Raw genomic sequence first — 15326 nt, forward strand, 5'->3', positions numbered from 1 at the left:
GGTAGGTGTAGTTGTTGTGGGTACACTTGTAGTTGTTGTTAAAGTAGTGGGATTGGAAGTTATGACAACTGGCCCTGTTGTTTCTTCACCTGTTGCTGTGGGCTGTGATGTTGAGGTAGATGTTTCAACAATTACAGTGGTGGAAGTGGTTGTTGGACTGGTGGAAACTTCTTTCGGTGGCTTTGTGGAGGTGGATGGACTTGTCTCAGTTGTGGTTTCTTCAACTGTTGTTGTTCCACCTGTGGTAGGTGTAGTTGTTGTGGGTGAAATTGTAGTTGTTGTTAAAGTTGTGGGATTCGAAGTTATGACAACTGGCCCTGTTGTTTCTACACCTGTTGTTGTGGGCTGAGATGTTGAGGTAGAGGTTTCAACAATTACAGTGGTGGAAGTGGTTGTTGGACCGGTGGTAACTTCTTTCGGTGGCTTTGTGGAGGTGGATGGACTTGTCTCAGTTGTGGTTTCTTCAACTGTTGTTGTTCCACCTGTGGTAGGTTTAGTTGTTGTGGGTACATTTGTAGTTGTTGTTAAAGTAGTAGGATTGGAAGTTATGACAACTGGCCCTGTTGTTTCTCCACCTGTTGCTGTGGGCAGTGATGTTGAGGTAGATGTTTCAACATTTACAGTGGTGGAAGTGGTTGTTGGGCCGGTGGTGACTTCTTTAGGTGGCTTTGTGGATGCAGATGATATTGTCTCAGTTGTGGTTTCTTCAATTGTTGTTGTTCCACCTGTGGTAGGTGTAGTTGTTGTGGGTACATTTGTAGTTGTTGTTAAAGTTGTGGGATTCGAAGTTATGACAACTGGCCCTGTTGTTTCTACACCTGTTGTTGTGGGCTGAGATGTTGAGGTAGAGGTTTCAACAATTACAGTGGTGGAAGTGGTTGTTGGGCCGGTGGTGACTTCTTTAGGTGGCTTTGTGGATGTAAATTGAATTGTCTCTGTTGTTGTTTCTTCAATTCTTGTAGTTCCACCTGTGGTAGGTGTAGTTGTTGTTGCTACAATTGTAGTTGTTGTTAAAGTGGTGGGATTGGATGTTATCACTACTGGACCTGTTGTTTCTTCACCTGTTGTTATGGGCTGAGATGTTGATGTAGAGGTTTCAACAAATACAGTTGTGGAAGTGGTTGTTGGGCTCGTGGTGACTTCTTTAGGTGGCTTTGTGGATGTGATGGTCTCAGTTGTGGTTTCTTCCTTTGTTGAAGTCTCAGCTGTGGTCGATGTAGCTACTTCTCTACTTGTTAAGGGTACCATAGTTGTTGTAGTTACAGTTGTTGGTTTTGGAATTGTGACTGTACTTGCTCCTGATGTTGTAGTTGAAGGATTTAATGATGAACTTGTGGTTATTTTAGGTGTCATCTCCATTGTTGTGGAAGACCAAGTGTAAGTAGATGTTGGTTCTGTTTTTGAAAAATATATATTTTTAGTTTACTAGGCCTGAAAAATAACATTTTAACTTACCAAATAGCTCACATATACAATTCTTAAGTTTAACATATGAATTATACTTAACTCATCATTACCACCTTAAGGTCTTCACAGGTCCACCCAAACCCAAATACTCAAGACCCCACCTGTGACCCTAGCTGATGGGGTCTCTTTTACCCTGGTTCGGGTTGATTCCTGTTTTATTGTCATTGTAAGTACAGCTGATAAACCTGAGTGGACCCGAAATGACCCAATCAAAGCTCTGCATAGCCTATAGCGTATTACTTTACACTAATAAGGTTTATTTTCATACTTATAGAAAGCAACATATAAAGTCATTTTTGTTAAAACAATGTAGAAACTTGGCTGATAAATGTAATTTGTCTGACACTCGGGTCTAATCGGGTTTGACCGAAACCCAGGTCCATTCGTGTCCGAGTTTGATTGTACTCGGGTCCATTCGGGTCCGCGTCCAACTTTTTGACTCGAGAATACATTTACTAACACCTTACATACCAATTGCTATTAATTGCCATCCAGATTGCCATTTATGACTATGGTATTTAGAAAACATGTGGCTGCACTTTAATCATTCAAGAGTTTCTCTGCTTACCATGTGTTGAGAAGTGGAAGACAGTTGTGGGTTTTAGTGTGGTTGTTGCATGGACAGTTGTTGTGGTCAGAGGGGAAGTTGTGGTTGGTACTGGAGTTGTGGTCACTTGACAAGGGGAAATGTTCCTGGTAATGGTTCCGTTCGAGGCACAAACAGCAACAATGCAGTTACCAATCCCATCTGTTGTGTTGTAGAGGGTTTCTCCATACGGGTGTTGTTTACCATTATGCAAGCATGTACAAACTACAGGGGGGAAAGTATTTTAGAGTTAGATTCAATCAATGTTGCTTTGGTCAGTGATAAAATATGTTATTTTAATTTGATGATGTCATCCTTACCATTTACATCATAACTGCAGCTCACTCCAGTCATTGTGCAGGTGCTTTAAAATAAGAAAGATTTGTTAAGCATTGAAAATATTCACAGGTTCAACTTATATATTTATAAATGTTTTGTTCAAAATACTAGTAAAGAGGTAAGACTAGTCAGGACTTGGTAATAGAGTAAATTGTGAAATCCATGGGGAGCAGGGCATGTTTTCAATTTGTCATACAACCATAATTGGCATCACTATGGAAAAACTAGTATGACCCTTCCAATCTCTTCCAAACCCCTGACCTTCTCTTCTCCAGAATTAATATAACGCAGAATACCTGGTACTTTCACAGTTAAAACATTCAGAATATGCTCTGAAATAGCACAGGTACTGTGAACTGAATTAATTAAACATACCATGTTTTACAATTTGGTGCCGGAACATTCTGTCCATTGGTGTACTGGTTTCCTTCATAGTCAAAGCAGCCACATTGTTCCCTCTCCACACACTTCATTGTCTCCTCATTGAAGTAAGGTTGTGCCGCAGGACAGTTAGGATAGCAGCCTGTAATAACCACAATAGCCAAGAGGTTACAAAAGGTCAAGTCTTGTTAAGGATAACAGTAGTCAGTGTAAATGTAGCCTGAGGCTGCTCAGACACACAGCATGTAGATGTAAAACCATTGTCAGGGTCAGTTCCAATTACAATTGTTATTCAGACATAATATGCAAGATGAGACAAAATATGAGTTAGACGGTCTACCTTCCAATGCTGGAATTAAACTAGAACAGTCTCCGGAAGGGTTTCTGCAGGTCTTCATACACTGAGCTCCACATGCCTTGTAGTGCCACTCACATTCTCCAGTAGGGTTGTAGTAATCACAGAACAGTGCTGTATGTGGTGGACAAAATATGGTGGACATTATTTGAACTAGAATAATGATTCCTTTCCATGATCAACTGTCCTATATAATAGTGTCAACTTAGTCCAGTATTGAATTGACAAGCGCCTTAATGTTGTTGAAATCACGTTCCAGACCAGAACCAAACATTTTTCAATTCAACCTTGATTTTACTCAGCTCATACTTCACTGTTGATTGTGAAGAAACTTACGGCAAATTCGAGGGGTTCTCCAGGCTACGCATGCTCCAGCTTCATTGCAGGCCTTTGCATAAGCTGCCACTGCGGTACAGAAGCACTCACAGTCTCCACCACTGTCACAAGCACATGAGTCTCTCACACAAGCATCGTAGTAAGGAGAGGGGTCCACCTTAAAAGCACAGCAATGTGTTGTAAGATATACAGAAGTTGCATTGTGAAGCACATTTCATAGTTCACAAAAGACAAATCCACATATCTTACTAGTAGTATATCCTAGTTGAATATATCCATACCTGGTTCTGGCAGGCTGCGAAGACATCACTGTTAATGATGCTGCACTGTTTCTGGGCCCAAGACGCTCTGTACGGGTTGGAGGCACATGGGTGCACTACAGCGGATACACTTGGGCAGCTTGATGAAACTTTCCAGCTGTTTCCAAATTCCACTGGATCAACAACTGTCGCCTGGGCTCTAGTGGTGAAGTCATTGTTTGCGTTGCCATCATAGTTTCCACACAGACCACACACTTGCCCCTGAAGAAAAGAGATCATTAATTAAAATGATTGACTTCGCAGGGTTATACAAAAGTCTCTGTAATATCAGATTTGACTGAATACTGAATTCATTTCTTCATCAGAGTATCTTAATGTACCTGGTATTGTGGGCTAAGCTTGATAAAGAGACTGGTCTTCTTGTCCCACATGAGGATTAGACCACTTTTGACTTCAATGACCAGATAATTCCCCAGAAGGCTGATCTGTTTAGGAAACTCCTCCTCTGGAGTACTTCTGACAACTTGAGCGGTCCCATCTGCCAATATGAGCTCACTGGTCTGAAGAAGGAAAATATGTTTTCATACATAACTTGGTCTGAAATCGGATCTCAACTTGGTTGATGATTTGTTGATTGTTCTTTACACGAGGGATGGAATGTACAGTATTGTGTGAAGTCAAGTTGCTCATTACCCCCAGGAAGAGCTTGATGGTCTTGGAGCAGGTGGTGCCTTTAGTTCCACAAGGAACGTTCTCAGTGAGGACTCTGAAGCTGCCACTGCCATTAGTATTGCCACAGTAATCCTGTGCGAAAGGAAAATGTTCTTAATATGGTTAAAATTCACACTTCTCAATGCTGATACAATTCTACCAAATAAAGAGACACAAACCTGAATGAGAGTGTATTCACAGTTTCCATTAAAGTTGAACCTTTTCTCATCAAAAGTGATATAGTGACCCTCTCCATAGATTGCACAAACTCCATCACAGAGATTTGTGGTACACTGCCATTGTCTGTCCTTGCAAGTACTGTGAACAACACACACATAATGTCAGGTTTTTCATTATTTGTACATCTGTGTTCTTTATGTTTTCTCCCCCATGAGATGTAAGACACAAAACAGGCATACCATGTATTGCAGTCAACCTTAAGAGTCTCTCCAGCTTGGTAAGTAGCTCCATTGTGAGAACAAGGACAAAGTTCCTCCTTGATGCAGTCTCTGTTCCCATCAGACACCAGTCCGGTGGGGCACATACAACCTGATGTGCACTCTGTGCTGATCTAAAGCGATTTAACAAAGTGCACACAAATTAAAGAGATATGGACAATTTTTTTGTACACTGGGGGAGGAGGGGGGTGGGTATTTGACATAATTGAGATTCTCAAAAGTTTTTGTTCAGTCAACACAAAACTCAGTATAATAGTGACAGTACGTGACAATCCCATTTAGTGTGAGTAAGGGACTCACACAGGTCATATCCAGAGTTTTGCAGCTCTTCTGACACTCTGAACCTGAAGCTCCTGGAGGTGCAGTTGAGCAGTTGAAGAAAACCATTGGCACTGTGCATACTGGGGATATATGAGAATACCGGTTTTAAAAAATAATTTCAATTCTCAAACAAGCAGAAAATAATGATCATATATCCAGAAATATCCACATTCATCATCATCATTAATCACATTGTCTTACATGAATTGCTTGAATCCCCTTGGTTAATTTCAAATGTACCTGTTTTGTGAAGGATGCATGTAAAGGGTTAAATCATATTGAGCCATATATTTGATCAATAAATTAATCAATTAAATTAATAAATTGAAAGCAAAGATACAACTTACTGAATGCTCTTGCTCCCCCAGTGCAACTCAGTGTCCCTTGTCTGCAAGTACTGTAAAATAGTTCCAGTATTAATAGTTATAGTTAGTAAGATAATGAAATTAACAGCAGATATCATTATGACATGATTTAATACACCGTTTTGAATATATCCATGAAGTTTCACTTGTACTTGTAATTATTTTAGTCTCCTAGCTTTATATGTATCAAATCAAATGTATTTATATAGCCATTCTTACATCAGCTGATATCTCAAAGTGCTGTACAGAAACCCAGCCTAAAACCCCAAACAGCAAGCAATGCAGGTGTAGAAGCACTGTGGCTAGGAAAAACTCCCTAGAAAGGCCAAAACCTAGGAAGAAACCTAGAGAGGAACCAGGCTCTGAGGGGTGGCCTGTCCTTATCTGGCTGTGCCGGGTGGAGATTATAACAGAACATGGCCAAGATGTTCAAATGTTTATAAATTACCATCATGGTCTAATAATAATAATCACAGTAGTTGTCGAGGGTGCAACAGGTCAGCACCTCAGGAGTAAATGTCCGTTGGCTTTTCATAGCCAATCATTGAGAGTATCTCTACCACTCCTGCTGTCTCCTGCTGTCTTTATATGCATGAGGGAGGTGCTTACCAGGTGGCACCGTCTCTAGTGATAGTCTCTCCTGCAGGGACCACTGAGCCCTTGTCATAGCAGGGACAGTTGGTGGGGGCAACACACTGGCCAGCCTCGTCCATGTAGGTGCCCTCTGCACAGCCACAGCCGTCCACCGGAACAAAATTCACCTGGCAAGATTGGTCTGTCATGCTCAGTGAGCGGCAGGTGCGTCCACAGCTGGTCATGTTGTAGGTATAAACTGTTTGTCTGGGACAGGCGGCGAATTTATCTGAGAAAAGTCATTAGATATGAGTAGTATTAGCAAGATATTGATTTCCTTATATCTTTGTATTTGTGCAGTTATTTCTTCAGATTATTTGTACTTAGTAACTACTGTTGTTGTTTCAGTAAAATCGTTATATTCTAATAAATTTGCAGCACTCATTATAATGACACATTGCGAGAGCTCTCCATGGTGCCGTGCTGTCTACTCACTGCAGATAGTGTCTCTCCAGCCAGTGAGCTGGATACCCTCGGCAGCACAAGCGTGGACATAAGAGGAGACGGCAGCACACATGCAGTCCTCACTCTTCTCACAGTTACAGCTGTCATACATGCAGTTCTGTTGGAAAAAGAGTCAACATGTGTCAAGACTATAACCTCATCACATGAGAGTTTAATGATTTTACTTTGAGATTAGTATCCTTCTTAACTAACTTACGGTTTTGTAGGTGTCTGGTCTTATTTCAGAATGGCAAGGGGAGAACACTCCTTTAGGATCTGATAACATGGAACACCAGTGCTGGGCGTATTTCTCTGTGAAAAAGACAATCATAATTTCAACATAAGCATATAATATCTTAGATAACTTTGTTATAATCATTCAACACGTGATGAATCTGTAGGCTTAATAAATATGTACCGTTTTCGATGCTCAAACTGCAGGGGTTTTCAAAGCTAGTCTTGACATCAGGGCAGCTGGCCATGGTCTTCCATGTGTTGGCAAAAGCTACAGCTGTGCCCTCCACCAATCCACTGATGACTCTGAACTCATCTGCCTGAACGTCATTGTAGTTTCCGCAAAGGCCTGTGGAAAATAATTGAAGCCATATGATGCTATTAGATTTTTGTGAATAGAGATACAGAAGAAAAAGGTATGAAACTGATGGATGAATCTGAAGCATACCACAGGTTGTTCCTTTGTAGGATGAGATGACAGTTATGTAGATCTGCATAACTGGTGAAAGCTGGATCTGAAGTTGAACTCCAAGAGTTGTCTGGATAACAATGTAGAATGAGGAGGGCTTGAAGATGGTCACTTCAGCTGCAATACATGAAATAAATAGATGGACATCATTAAGGCTTCATCTAGTGAATATAAATTATATGGAGCTCATACACTGATCCACACTACAAATGAATTTGGCATTACAATGGATTATCTCACCTGTATAGAGTGGGAGCTGAGAAAGAATCTGATTTACAAGAACACTTCCACTTGACTGGACTTGGATCACCTGTGAATTAGATAAGATAAATTACATTCTCATTTGTTTCCATACATAAGCATTTTATGAGATTGCAAATATCCCAGCAATATTTGCCAAATCAGAGCAATTTTAAATAAGGTTATTATGTGATTAGACAAAAAAGTTTGAGGGACATTTATTTGCAAACCAGTATAATTATCTTAAAGAAACAGTTTTGTTTGGAAATGAGTTGACAGGTCCTTGTATTATTTTCTCTGAAACATATTTGGGGAGTTGCCTTACGGTGGATCTGCTGGAGAGGGCTAGGGTAACAGCCCTCATACACGTCTGAGTGTCAGTCAACCCACACTTCACAATGTCTCCCAGCACGGTGAATTCAGATCCATTGCATTTCTGAAAGAAAACCAGCATGAGTTTGAAGGCAAAAACATGAAATGAGAGTGACTCACTTAAAGATTGACCCCTTTGGACACCTCTACGTCAACATATGGCTTGAGGAAAAGCTATTATACTGTAACTCACCTTTGCACTGAAAAGTTCTACTGAATGTTTTCTACTAGTTTCTACTTGCTTTGCTATACTGCACCACATGGACTGACCTTGGTCAGAATGTAAGAGCAGTCCCCATGGAAGGTGTAGGCTTTCCCATCATAGGTGTTGATGTGGGATCCTCCCTCCACAGAGCAGGTCCCAGGACAGTCCTTGTCTGTACAGGCCCACTGACCACCAGCACAGGTGCTAAAGGGAACATTTACAGGCTCATCTCACAAGTGCATTCACACAGTATTTTAGAAATATTTACATGCATACAGTTTTAATAATCACACTGTGGAGTTTGGCATGATTCATGAAAATGAGGCATGGGATATGTGATGTTTAAATCAGATTATGTACTTGGCCTACCATTCTTTACAGTTGCTGGTGTAAGATTCTCCAGATTTGTATACTTGTCCATTGTGGACACAGAGGCATTCACTCAATGGAATACAGCCACTGTTGCTGACATCATCGAAAACAGTACCTATTTGGTGAGAGATCAGGCAGAAATTTAAGTCAACATTCAGAAAGATTTTAGTTCCTGCCAGAAAAGTATTTGTTTTAAGAGATTGCTAAAACTGCATTCAGTAAGGAGTGTTATTCTAATGTTTACATTACACAGAGAACTGCACTGACTCCAGGAAGTAACTGAGAAAAACATCCATTATTTACTCCTTCCTTTGTCACCTTATTCAGATACTTTGCACATAAAAGGCATAATGGGTAAAGGTGTGGTGTTTTCATGATGTGCTTTAGGTTAACTTGTACAACAGAGTTGTAGTGGTGTGGGGGCTGTGCTTTGGCAAAGTGGGTGGGGTTATATCCTGCCTGTTTGGCCGTCTGGCAGGGTGGGGCCACAATGTCTCCCGACCCCTCCTGTCTCAGACTCCAGTATTTATGCTGCAGTAGTTTATGTGTCGGGGGCCTAGGGTCAGTGTGTTAAATCTGGAGTATTTCTCCTGTCTTATCCAGTGTCCTGTGTGAATTTAAGTATGCTCTCTAATTCTCTCTCTTTCTTTCTTTCTTTCTTTCTTTCTTTTTTTCTTTCTCTCAGAGGACCTGAGCTTTAGGACCATGCCTCAGGACTATCTGGCCTAATGACTCCTTGCTGTCCCCAGTCCACCTGGCCGTGCTGCTGCTCCAGTTTCAACTGTTCTGCCTGTGGCTATGGAACCCTGACCTGTTCACCGGCCATGCTACCTGTCCCAGATCTGCTGTTTACAACTCTCTCGAGACAGCAGGAGCAGTAGCGATACTCTGAATGATCGGCTATAAAAAGCCAACTGACATTTACTCCTGAGTTGCTGACCTGTTGCACCCTCGACAACCACTGTGATTATTAATATTTGACCCTGCTGGTTATCTATGAACATTTGAACATCTTGGCCATGTTCTGTTATAATCTCCACCAGGACTGGCCACCTCTCATAGCCTGCTTCCTCTCTAGGTTTCTTCCTAGGTTCTGGCATTTTTAGGGAGTTTTTCCTAGCCACCATGCTTCTATACCTGCATTGCTTGCTGTTTGGGGTTTTAGGTTGGGTTTCTGTACAGCACTTTGAGATATCAGCTAATGTAAGATACATTTGATTTGATCCTATGTGGTACCTAGAGGACAGAAGCAGCCGTCTGTACAGTGGTCTTCACACAACTGGCTGGCCTCAGGGTTGGAGCAGGTGTCAACACAGGGGCTTCCACACTCCTGGTGCTCCATGTTGAAGGGACATGTCTTATCTGAGAAAATAAACATTGTGATTAACAGTTTCCTTAAAATGTATTGTGAACATGATCATTTAGTGTTTGGTGGGCATGTTGGAGAGTATCTGCATACTTACAGCAGAACTGTTCAGTCCTCCATTGCTGGGGCTTCCCCCCTGCATGAACACACTGACGGGAGTACTCTGAGATGGTGTTGCACAGGCAGAAGGAGTTGGTGCTGTTATCACAGTGGCACAGGTCTGCAAGGCAGGTCTTTATGAAGGCGTCCATGTCCAAATAATTAGTGCAGCTACTGAAAGCTGCACTGGAGAACAGCTGCTGACAAAATTCCTACAAATAGAGACAAACCACAAAAGGTTACTGTATAGAAAACATTTGTTGGATCACATTGAATAATTGCTATTTCTAAATTCTATTAACATTGTTTTGTATTCTTCTTCTGTGGTGTGAAATGGAATACCTCATCTCCACAGCTCTCCACAGAAGTTAGCGTAGGCTCCTCACAGACTTCCAGAGGGCCATCCAGTTTCCAGAGGTTTCCATAGTCCGAGCTAGAGAGTTCCCCACCTGCAACAACACAGACATTGACAATTAGCTTTTCCACCTACAGTATGTAATGCAGTTAAATTTCAATAGTTTGGTCAGATTTGTTTTTACCATTGATGATAAACTCGTTGTATGTTTGGACTTCATTGAAGTCACCACACAGTCCGCAGGTCTGGTTTCTGTACTTCTCGTTCATTTCAATCTGTAGAATGACCAAGGTGTTTGTCATCCTGTTCAGCACCATTCACGTGTTCAGTCTGGGCTATCCTCCATGTTTATAACCTATCTTTTCGTTAGTCTTATATTAGAGAGTGACAGAAAATGTCATTCAAATCTACAAATATTTGCAAACACTTCATCAAATAAACATTGGAACATTAGCCTGTATGTGTATAGGGTATACATCTTCACATATCCTGTTTAATTCATCCTCGTTCTTCAGGTAATTCTGCCTTTCAATGTTAATATTTTAGGAGGGGAGTAGACAGTGCTTCAACCAACAAGGTGCTGCCAAAAATAGGTGTCTCTCAGTCACGATCAACTGCTGATCATTGCCAATGATGACAATGTTACGCTTTTAATCTAAAGAAAAATGTAACATTATTAACTAATCAACCATTGAAGAGGAAAATTAGAAATGCAGGTATTTTACCATTAGGGAGTCATCCTTGTTCCAAACAGCAACCAGCCCCAGTTTGGCTACGACCTTCACATTGGATGTAGTCTTCACGATGCTGACTCCAGACAAGCTGAACGGCAGGGTCACCCTTCAGGAGGAAGAAGATACTTAAAGGTCATCCTATGCATTATGATTATAAGTAATATTAATATACAGAATGTAGCACATAAAATCCCCAAGAGAGGTGCTTGCAGAATGGCGAATCAGTCAAATGACAGGGAAACTCACGTCTGCCCATTGACCACAACACCACCCTTGGAAAGCTCCACCACTACACCATCCAGCTTCATGGTGATCTTGCTAATGGTGGGCTGGTTGTCCACCACCTGCCGCCTCATCTGGATGTTGAAAGCCTCATAGCTGCTCTTACACAGTGAGGTCACAACATGGTTGCAGGTGGAGGGGAGCTGGAAAAAGTCCCCGTCAAAGGTCTTGAAGTGATAGTTACCCCATGTGCTGCAGACCTGGTCATTGTGTGAAGCATTCACTCCTGAGGGACAAGGAATACAAATGTCAGTTCCATCTTAGCGTATTGATGGATACCCAGTCATTTATTCGGTGTGCAATCGGTCAGAGATTTACCTGAAAGTGTGGGTATCGTTGTGATCATTGTCGGGATGATTGTTACACTTGTGGTGGGGTTCACTGAAATAAAAGCAATTCATGAGTATTTAACAATATTATATGAACATTCCGGATGGAATTCAATCATTGCAGATTTAGATTGTTGCACTGCTCTTTTAGAAGTGTATTTGATTTGAACAGCAGTATGGCCAGACGAAGGGACATGTGAGGAATCATGTGACCCATTCAATATTGACAGCGAACCTAAGGCTCCATTCAATCCGTATCGCCGAAGTTCAGTGCTATCGTGCAATTTAATTTGAAAGGGAATGTTCCTGCATTTGCAGAGTCTTCTGTGCCTGAACCACAGTACTTTGATGCTCTATGAATTGCATAGGTGTGGTCAAAGCCTTTGGACAGCTCAGCCCTGGCTGACAGGTCATCCGACAAATAAAACAAACCTGAAGCTTCCTTAATCAAGTGTGATCTGCTTTGTAAACTAAACACATTGAATTCCGATGACTGTTCAGTTATATAATATAATATAATATAATATAATATAATATAATATAATATGCCATTTAGCAGACGCTTTTATCCAAAGCGACTTACAGTCATGTGTGCATACATTCTACGTATGGGTGGTCCCGGGAATCGAACCCACTACCCTGGCGTTACAAGCGCCATGCTCTACCAACTGAGCTACAGAAGGACCACAGTTCCTACTTTACATAATTAGGCATCAGATGTTTTCTGTCAGTATTATTTGAGTAATATCAGACATTTGACATACTTACCACAACTGTTATTTTAAAGATATACACTTGAGTTTTGTCTGTATTCTGTTCTTGTTTTTGTTCCTGATCAAAAAATAATAATCTAAAGTACCAACACACACCCAGTGGGTGGAGTGCTTAATGTATTTATAACACTATAAACTATGCTGCAACCACTCATGATAACAATCACTAATGATACCGATTTCTAAAAAGGTTATAGAATTTTCACCACAAATGTGCAACATTTTCAAATTTAGACAGAAACAATCTCATAAACAATTTCATGCACTGAGGCTAGGAAACACTGTCACCACGCGATAATTGAGAATTTCAATAAGCATTTTTCTACGGCTGGCCATGCTTTCCACCTGGGTACCACTACCACGGTCTACAGCCCTGCACCCTTCAATGCAACTTGCCCAAGCCTCCATCATTTCTCCTTCACCCAATTCCAGATAGCTGATGTTCTGAAAGAGCTGCAAAATCTGGACCCCTACAAATCAGCAGGGCTAGACAATCTGGACCCTCTCTTCCTAAAATTATCAGCCAAAATTGTTGCAATCCCTATTACTATTTCGTTCAACCTGTCTTTCGTATTGTCTGAGATCCCCAAAGATTGGAAAGCTGCCGCGGTCATCCCCCTCTTCAAAGGCACTCTATTGAGGTGTTACAGGGCTCAATCCTCGGGCCGACTCTTCTCTGTATACATCAATGATGTCGCTTTTGCTGCTGGTGATTCTCTGATCCACCTCTACGCAGACGACACCATTTTGTATACTTCTAGCCCTTCTTTGGACACTGTGTTAACTAACCTCCAGACGAGCTTCAATGCCATACAACTCTCCTTCCGTGGCCTCCAACTGCTCTTAAATGCAAGAAAAACTAAATGCATGCATTTTCAACCGATCGCAGCCCACACCTACCCACCCATCCAGCATTACTACTCTGGATGGTTCTGACTTAGAATATGTGGACAACTACAAATACCTAGGTGTCTGGTTAGACTGTAAATTCTCCTTCCAGACTCACATTAAGCATCTTCAATCCAAAATTCAATCTAGAATAGGTTTCCAATTTCGCAACAAAGAATCCTTCACTCATGCTGACAAACATACCCTTGTAAAACTGACTATCCTACCAATCCTTGACTTTGGCGATGTCATTTACAAAATAGCCTCCAACACTCTCCTCAGCAAATTGGATGCAGACTATCACAGTGCCATCTATTTTGTCACCAAAGCCCCATATACTACCCACCACTGCGACCTGTATGCTCTCGTTGGCTGGCCCTCGCTTCATATCCGTCGCCAAACCCACTGGCTCCAGGTCATCTATAAGTCTTTGCTAGGTAAAGTCCCGTCTTATCTCAGCTCACTGGTCACCATAGCAGCACCCACCCGCAGCACGTGCTCCAGCAGGCATATTTCACTGGTCACCCCCAAAGCCAATTCTTCCTTCGGCCGCCTTTACCTCCAGTTCTCTGCTGCCAATGACTGGAACAAACTGCAAAAATCACCGAAGCTGGAGACTCATATCTCCCTCACTATGCGTTAAGCACCAGCTGTCAGAGCAGCTCACAGATCACTGTGAGCACCTGTACATAGCCAATCTGTAAATCGCCCATCCAACTACCTCATCACCATATTGTTATTTATTTTATATATTTTGCTCCTTTGCACCCCAGTACTGCTACTTGCACACTCATCTTCTGCACATCTATCACCCCAGTGTTTAATTTGCCATACTGTAATAATTTCGCCACTATGGCCTATTTATTGCCTCACCACCTTATCCTACCTCATTTGCACACACTGTATATAGACTTTCTCTATTGTATTATTGACTGTATGTTTGTTTTTTCCCTGTGTAACTCTATGTTGTTGTTTGTGTCGCACTGCTTTGCTTTCTCTTGGCCAGGTCTCAGTTGTAAATGAAAACTTGTTCTCAACTAGCCTACCTGGTTAAATAAAGGTTTAAAATATATAGTTTTTAAAATAAACAAATGTGTATAAGGAACAGAACTAGGATGAAAACTTAAATGAATAATGTAATCATATGATCGTAGGAAATGTGTATGCCACCCTAAAGCAGAAAAAAGGAAAACTGTTATTATTGAGTAAAAACTGTTACTGTATGCCTACTGTTGAATTCTTTAAAATGCATGTATAATACATGTAATCACTTTTCTGTGTGTTAGTACATTTCTGAAAAGCTAACACAAATACTTTTGATAATGAGATTTTACATTAAATATATATATATATATAGAGGGAGAGAGAGAGAGAGAGAAAATCTGAAAGTCACCTTTCCCTTCAGATTTAGGCTAATGAATGAATATTCTACCAACCTGTTTGTGTTGATCTGATCAGTAGTACCAGGCATATCAGCCTCCATATCGGTGTATCCTTGGTTGTCCCCATGGTGATCCTGTGGGTAGTGAACAGGTCCTGCACAGGTGATATGAGAGAGGTGCTTAGGATGGATCTGGTTTTTATAACCACCTGTATTTGAGGAGGGACCTTAAAGGTTAACACAAAGGTGGGGCCAAAGGTTAAACATGACTCAATTATGACTTTAAGACTTCAATGTTCTGTCTATGAGGTTTTTCAGAACATTAACAGTATATTAAGCATGAACATTTATATATAAATTTAGATATTTTCATTAAGAATTCTATTATTGGGATTAGTTGTGTACCCATATTGTTATTATAAACTCAGGGGGTTCATAATGTCCTTTATAATAGACCTACTGTAACGGTTTTCGTTGGTGGAAGAAGGTGAGGACCAAAGCGCAGCGTGGTGAGTGGTGATGATTATTTAATAGAACAGAACACTGAATGACAAAAACAACAAGAGACCGA

The 15326-nt window shown here is 41.1% G+C and overlaps 1 protein-coding gene across 1 annotated transcript in view; it reads right to left on the reverse strand.

Moving 5' to 3' along the window:
* The window catches only part of LOC118362572 (mucin-5B-like), a 32561-nt gene extending 17641 nt beyond the window's left edge, over positions 1-14920 (reverse strand). Inside the window, 31 exon segments of the mRNA XM_052462521.1 lie at positions 1047-1394; positions 2036-2278; positions 2374-2417; positions 2768-2915; positions 3114-3242; positions 3465-3621; positions 3746-3985; positions 4105-4291; positions 4293-4528; positions 4615-4753; positions 4855-5006; positions 5194-5294; positions 5416-5454; positions 5562-5611; positions 6189-6441; positions 6648-6774; positions 6874-6968; positions 7075-7239; positions 7339-7476; positions 7600-7669; positions 7925-8035; positions 8242-8380; positions 8546-8663; positions 9785-9910; positions 10012-10225; positions 10356-10462; positions 10553-10643; positions 11094-11208; positions 11349-11610; positions 11703-11765; positions 14811-14920. Coding sequence (XP_052318481.1) covers positions 1047-1394; positions 2036-2278; positions 2374-2417; positions 2768-2915; positions 3114-3242; positions 3465-3621; positions 3746-3985; positions 4105-4291; positions 4293-4528; positions 4615-4753; positions 4855-5006; positions 5194-5294; positions 5416-5454; positions 5562-5611; positions 6189-6441; positions 6648-6774; positions 6874-6968; positions 7075-7239; positions 7339-7476; positions 7600-7669; positions 7925-8035; positions 8242-8380; positions 8546-8663; positions 9785-9910; positions 10012-10225; positions 10356-10462; positions 10553-10643; positions 11094-11208; positions 11349-11610; positions 11703-11765; positions 14811-14883 — 4480 coding nt within the window. The 5' untranslated portion in view covers positions 14884-14920.
* Positions 14921-15326: the final 406 nt, after the last annotated feature.

This window comes from Oncorhynchus keta, chromosome 14, assembly GCF_023373465.1.
Source record: "Oncorhynchus keta strain PuntledgeMale-10-30-2019 chromosome 14, Oket_V2, whole genome shotgun sequence".
NCBI classification, from domain to species: domain Eukaryota; kingdom Metazoa; phylum Chordata; class Actinopteri; order Salmoniformes; family Salmonidae; genus Oncorhynchus; species Oncorhynchus keta.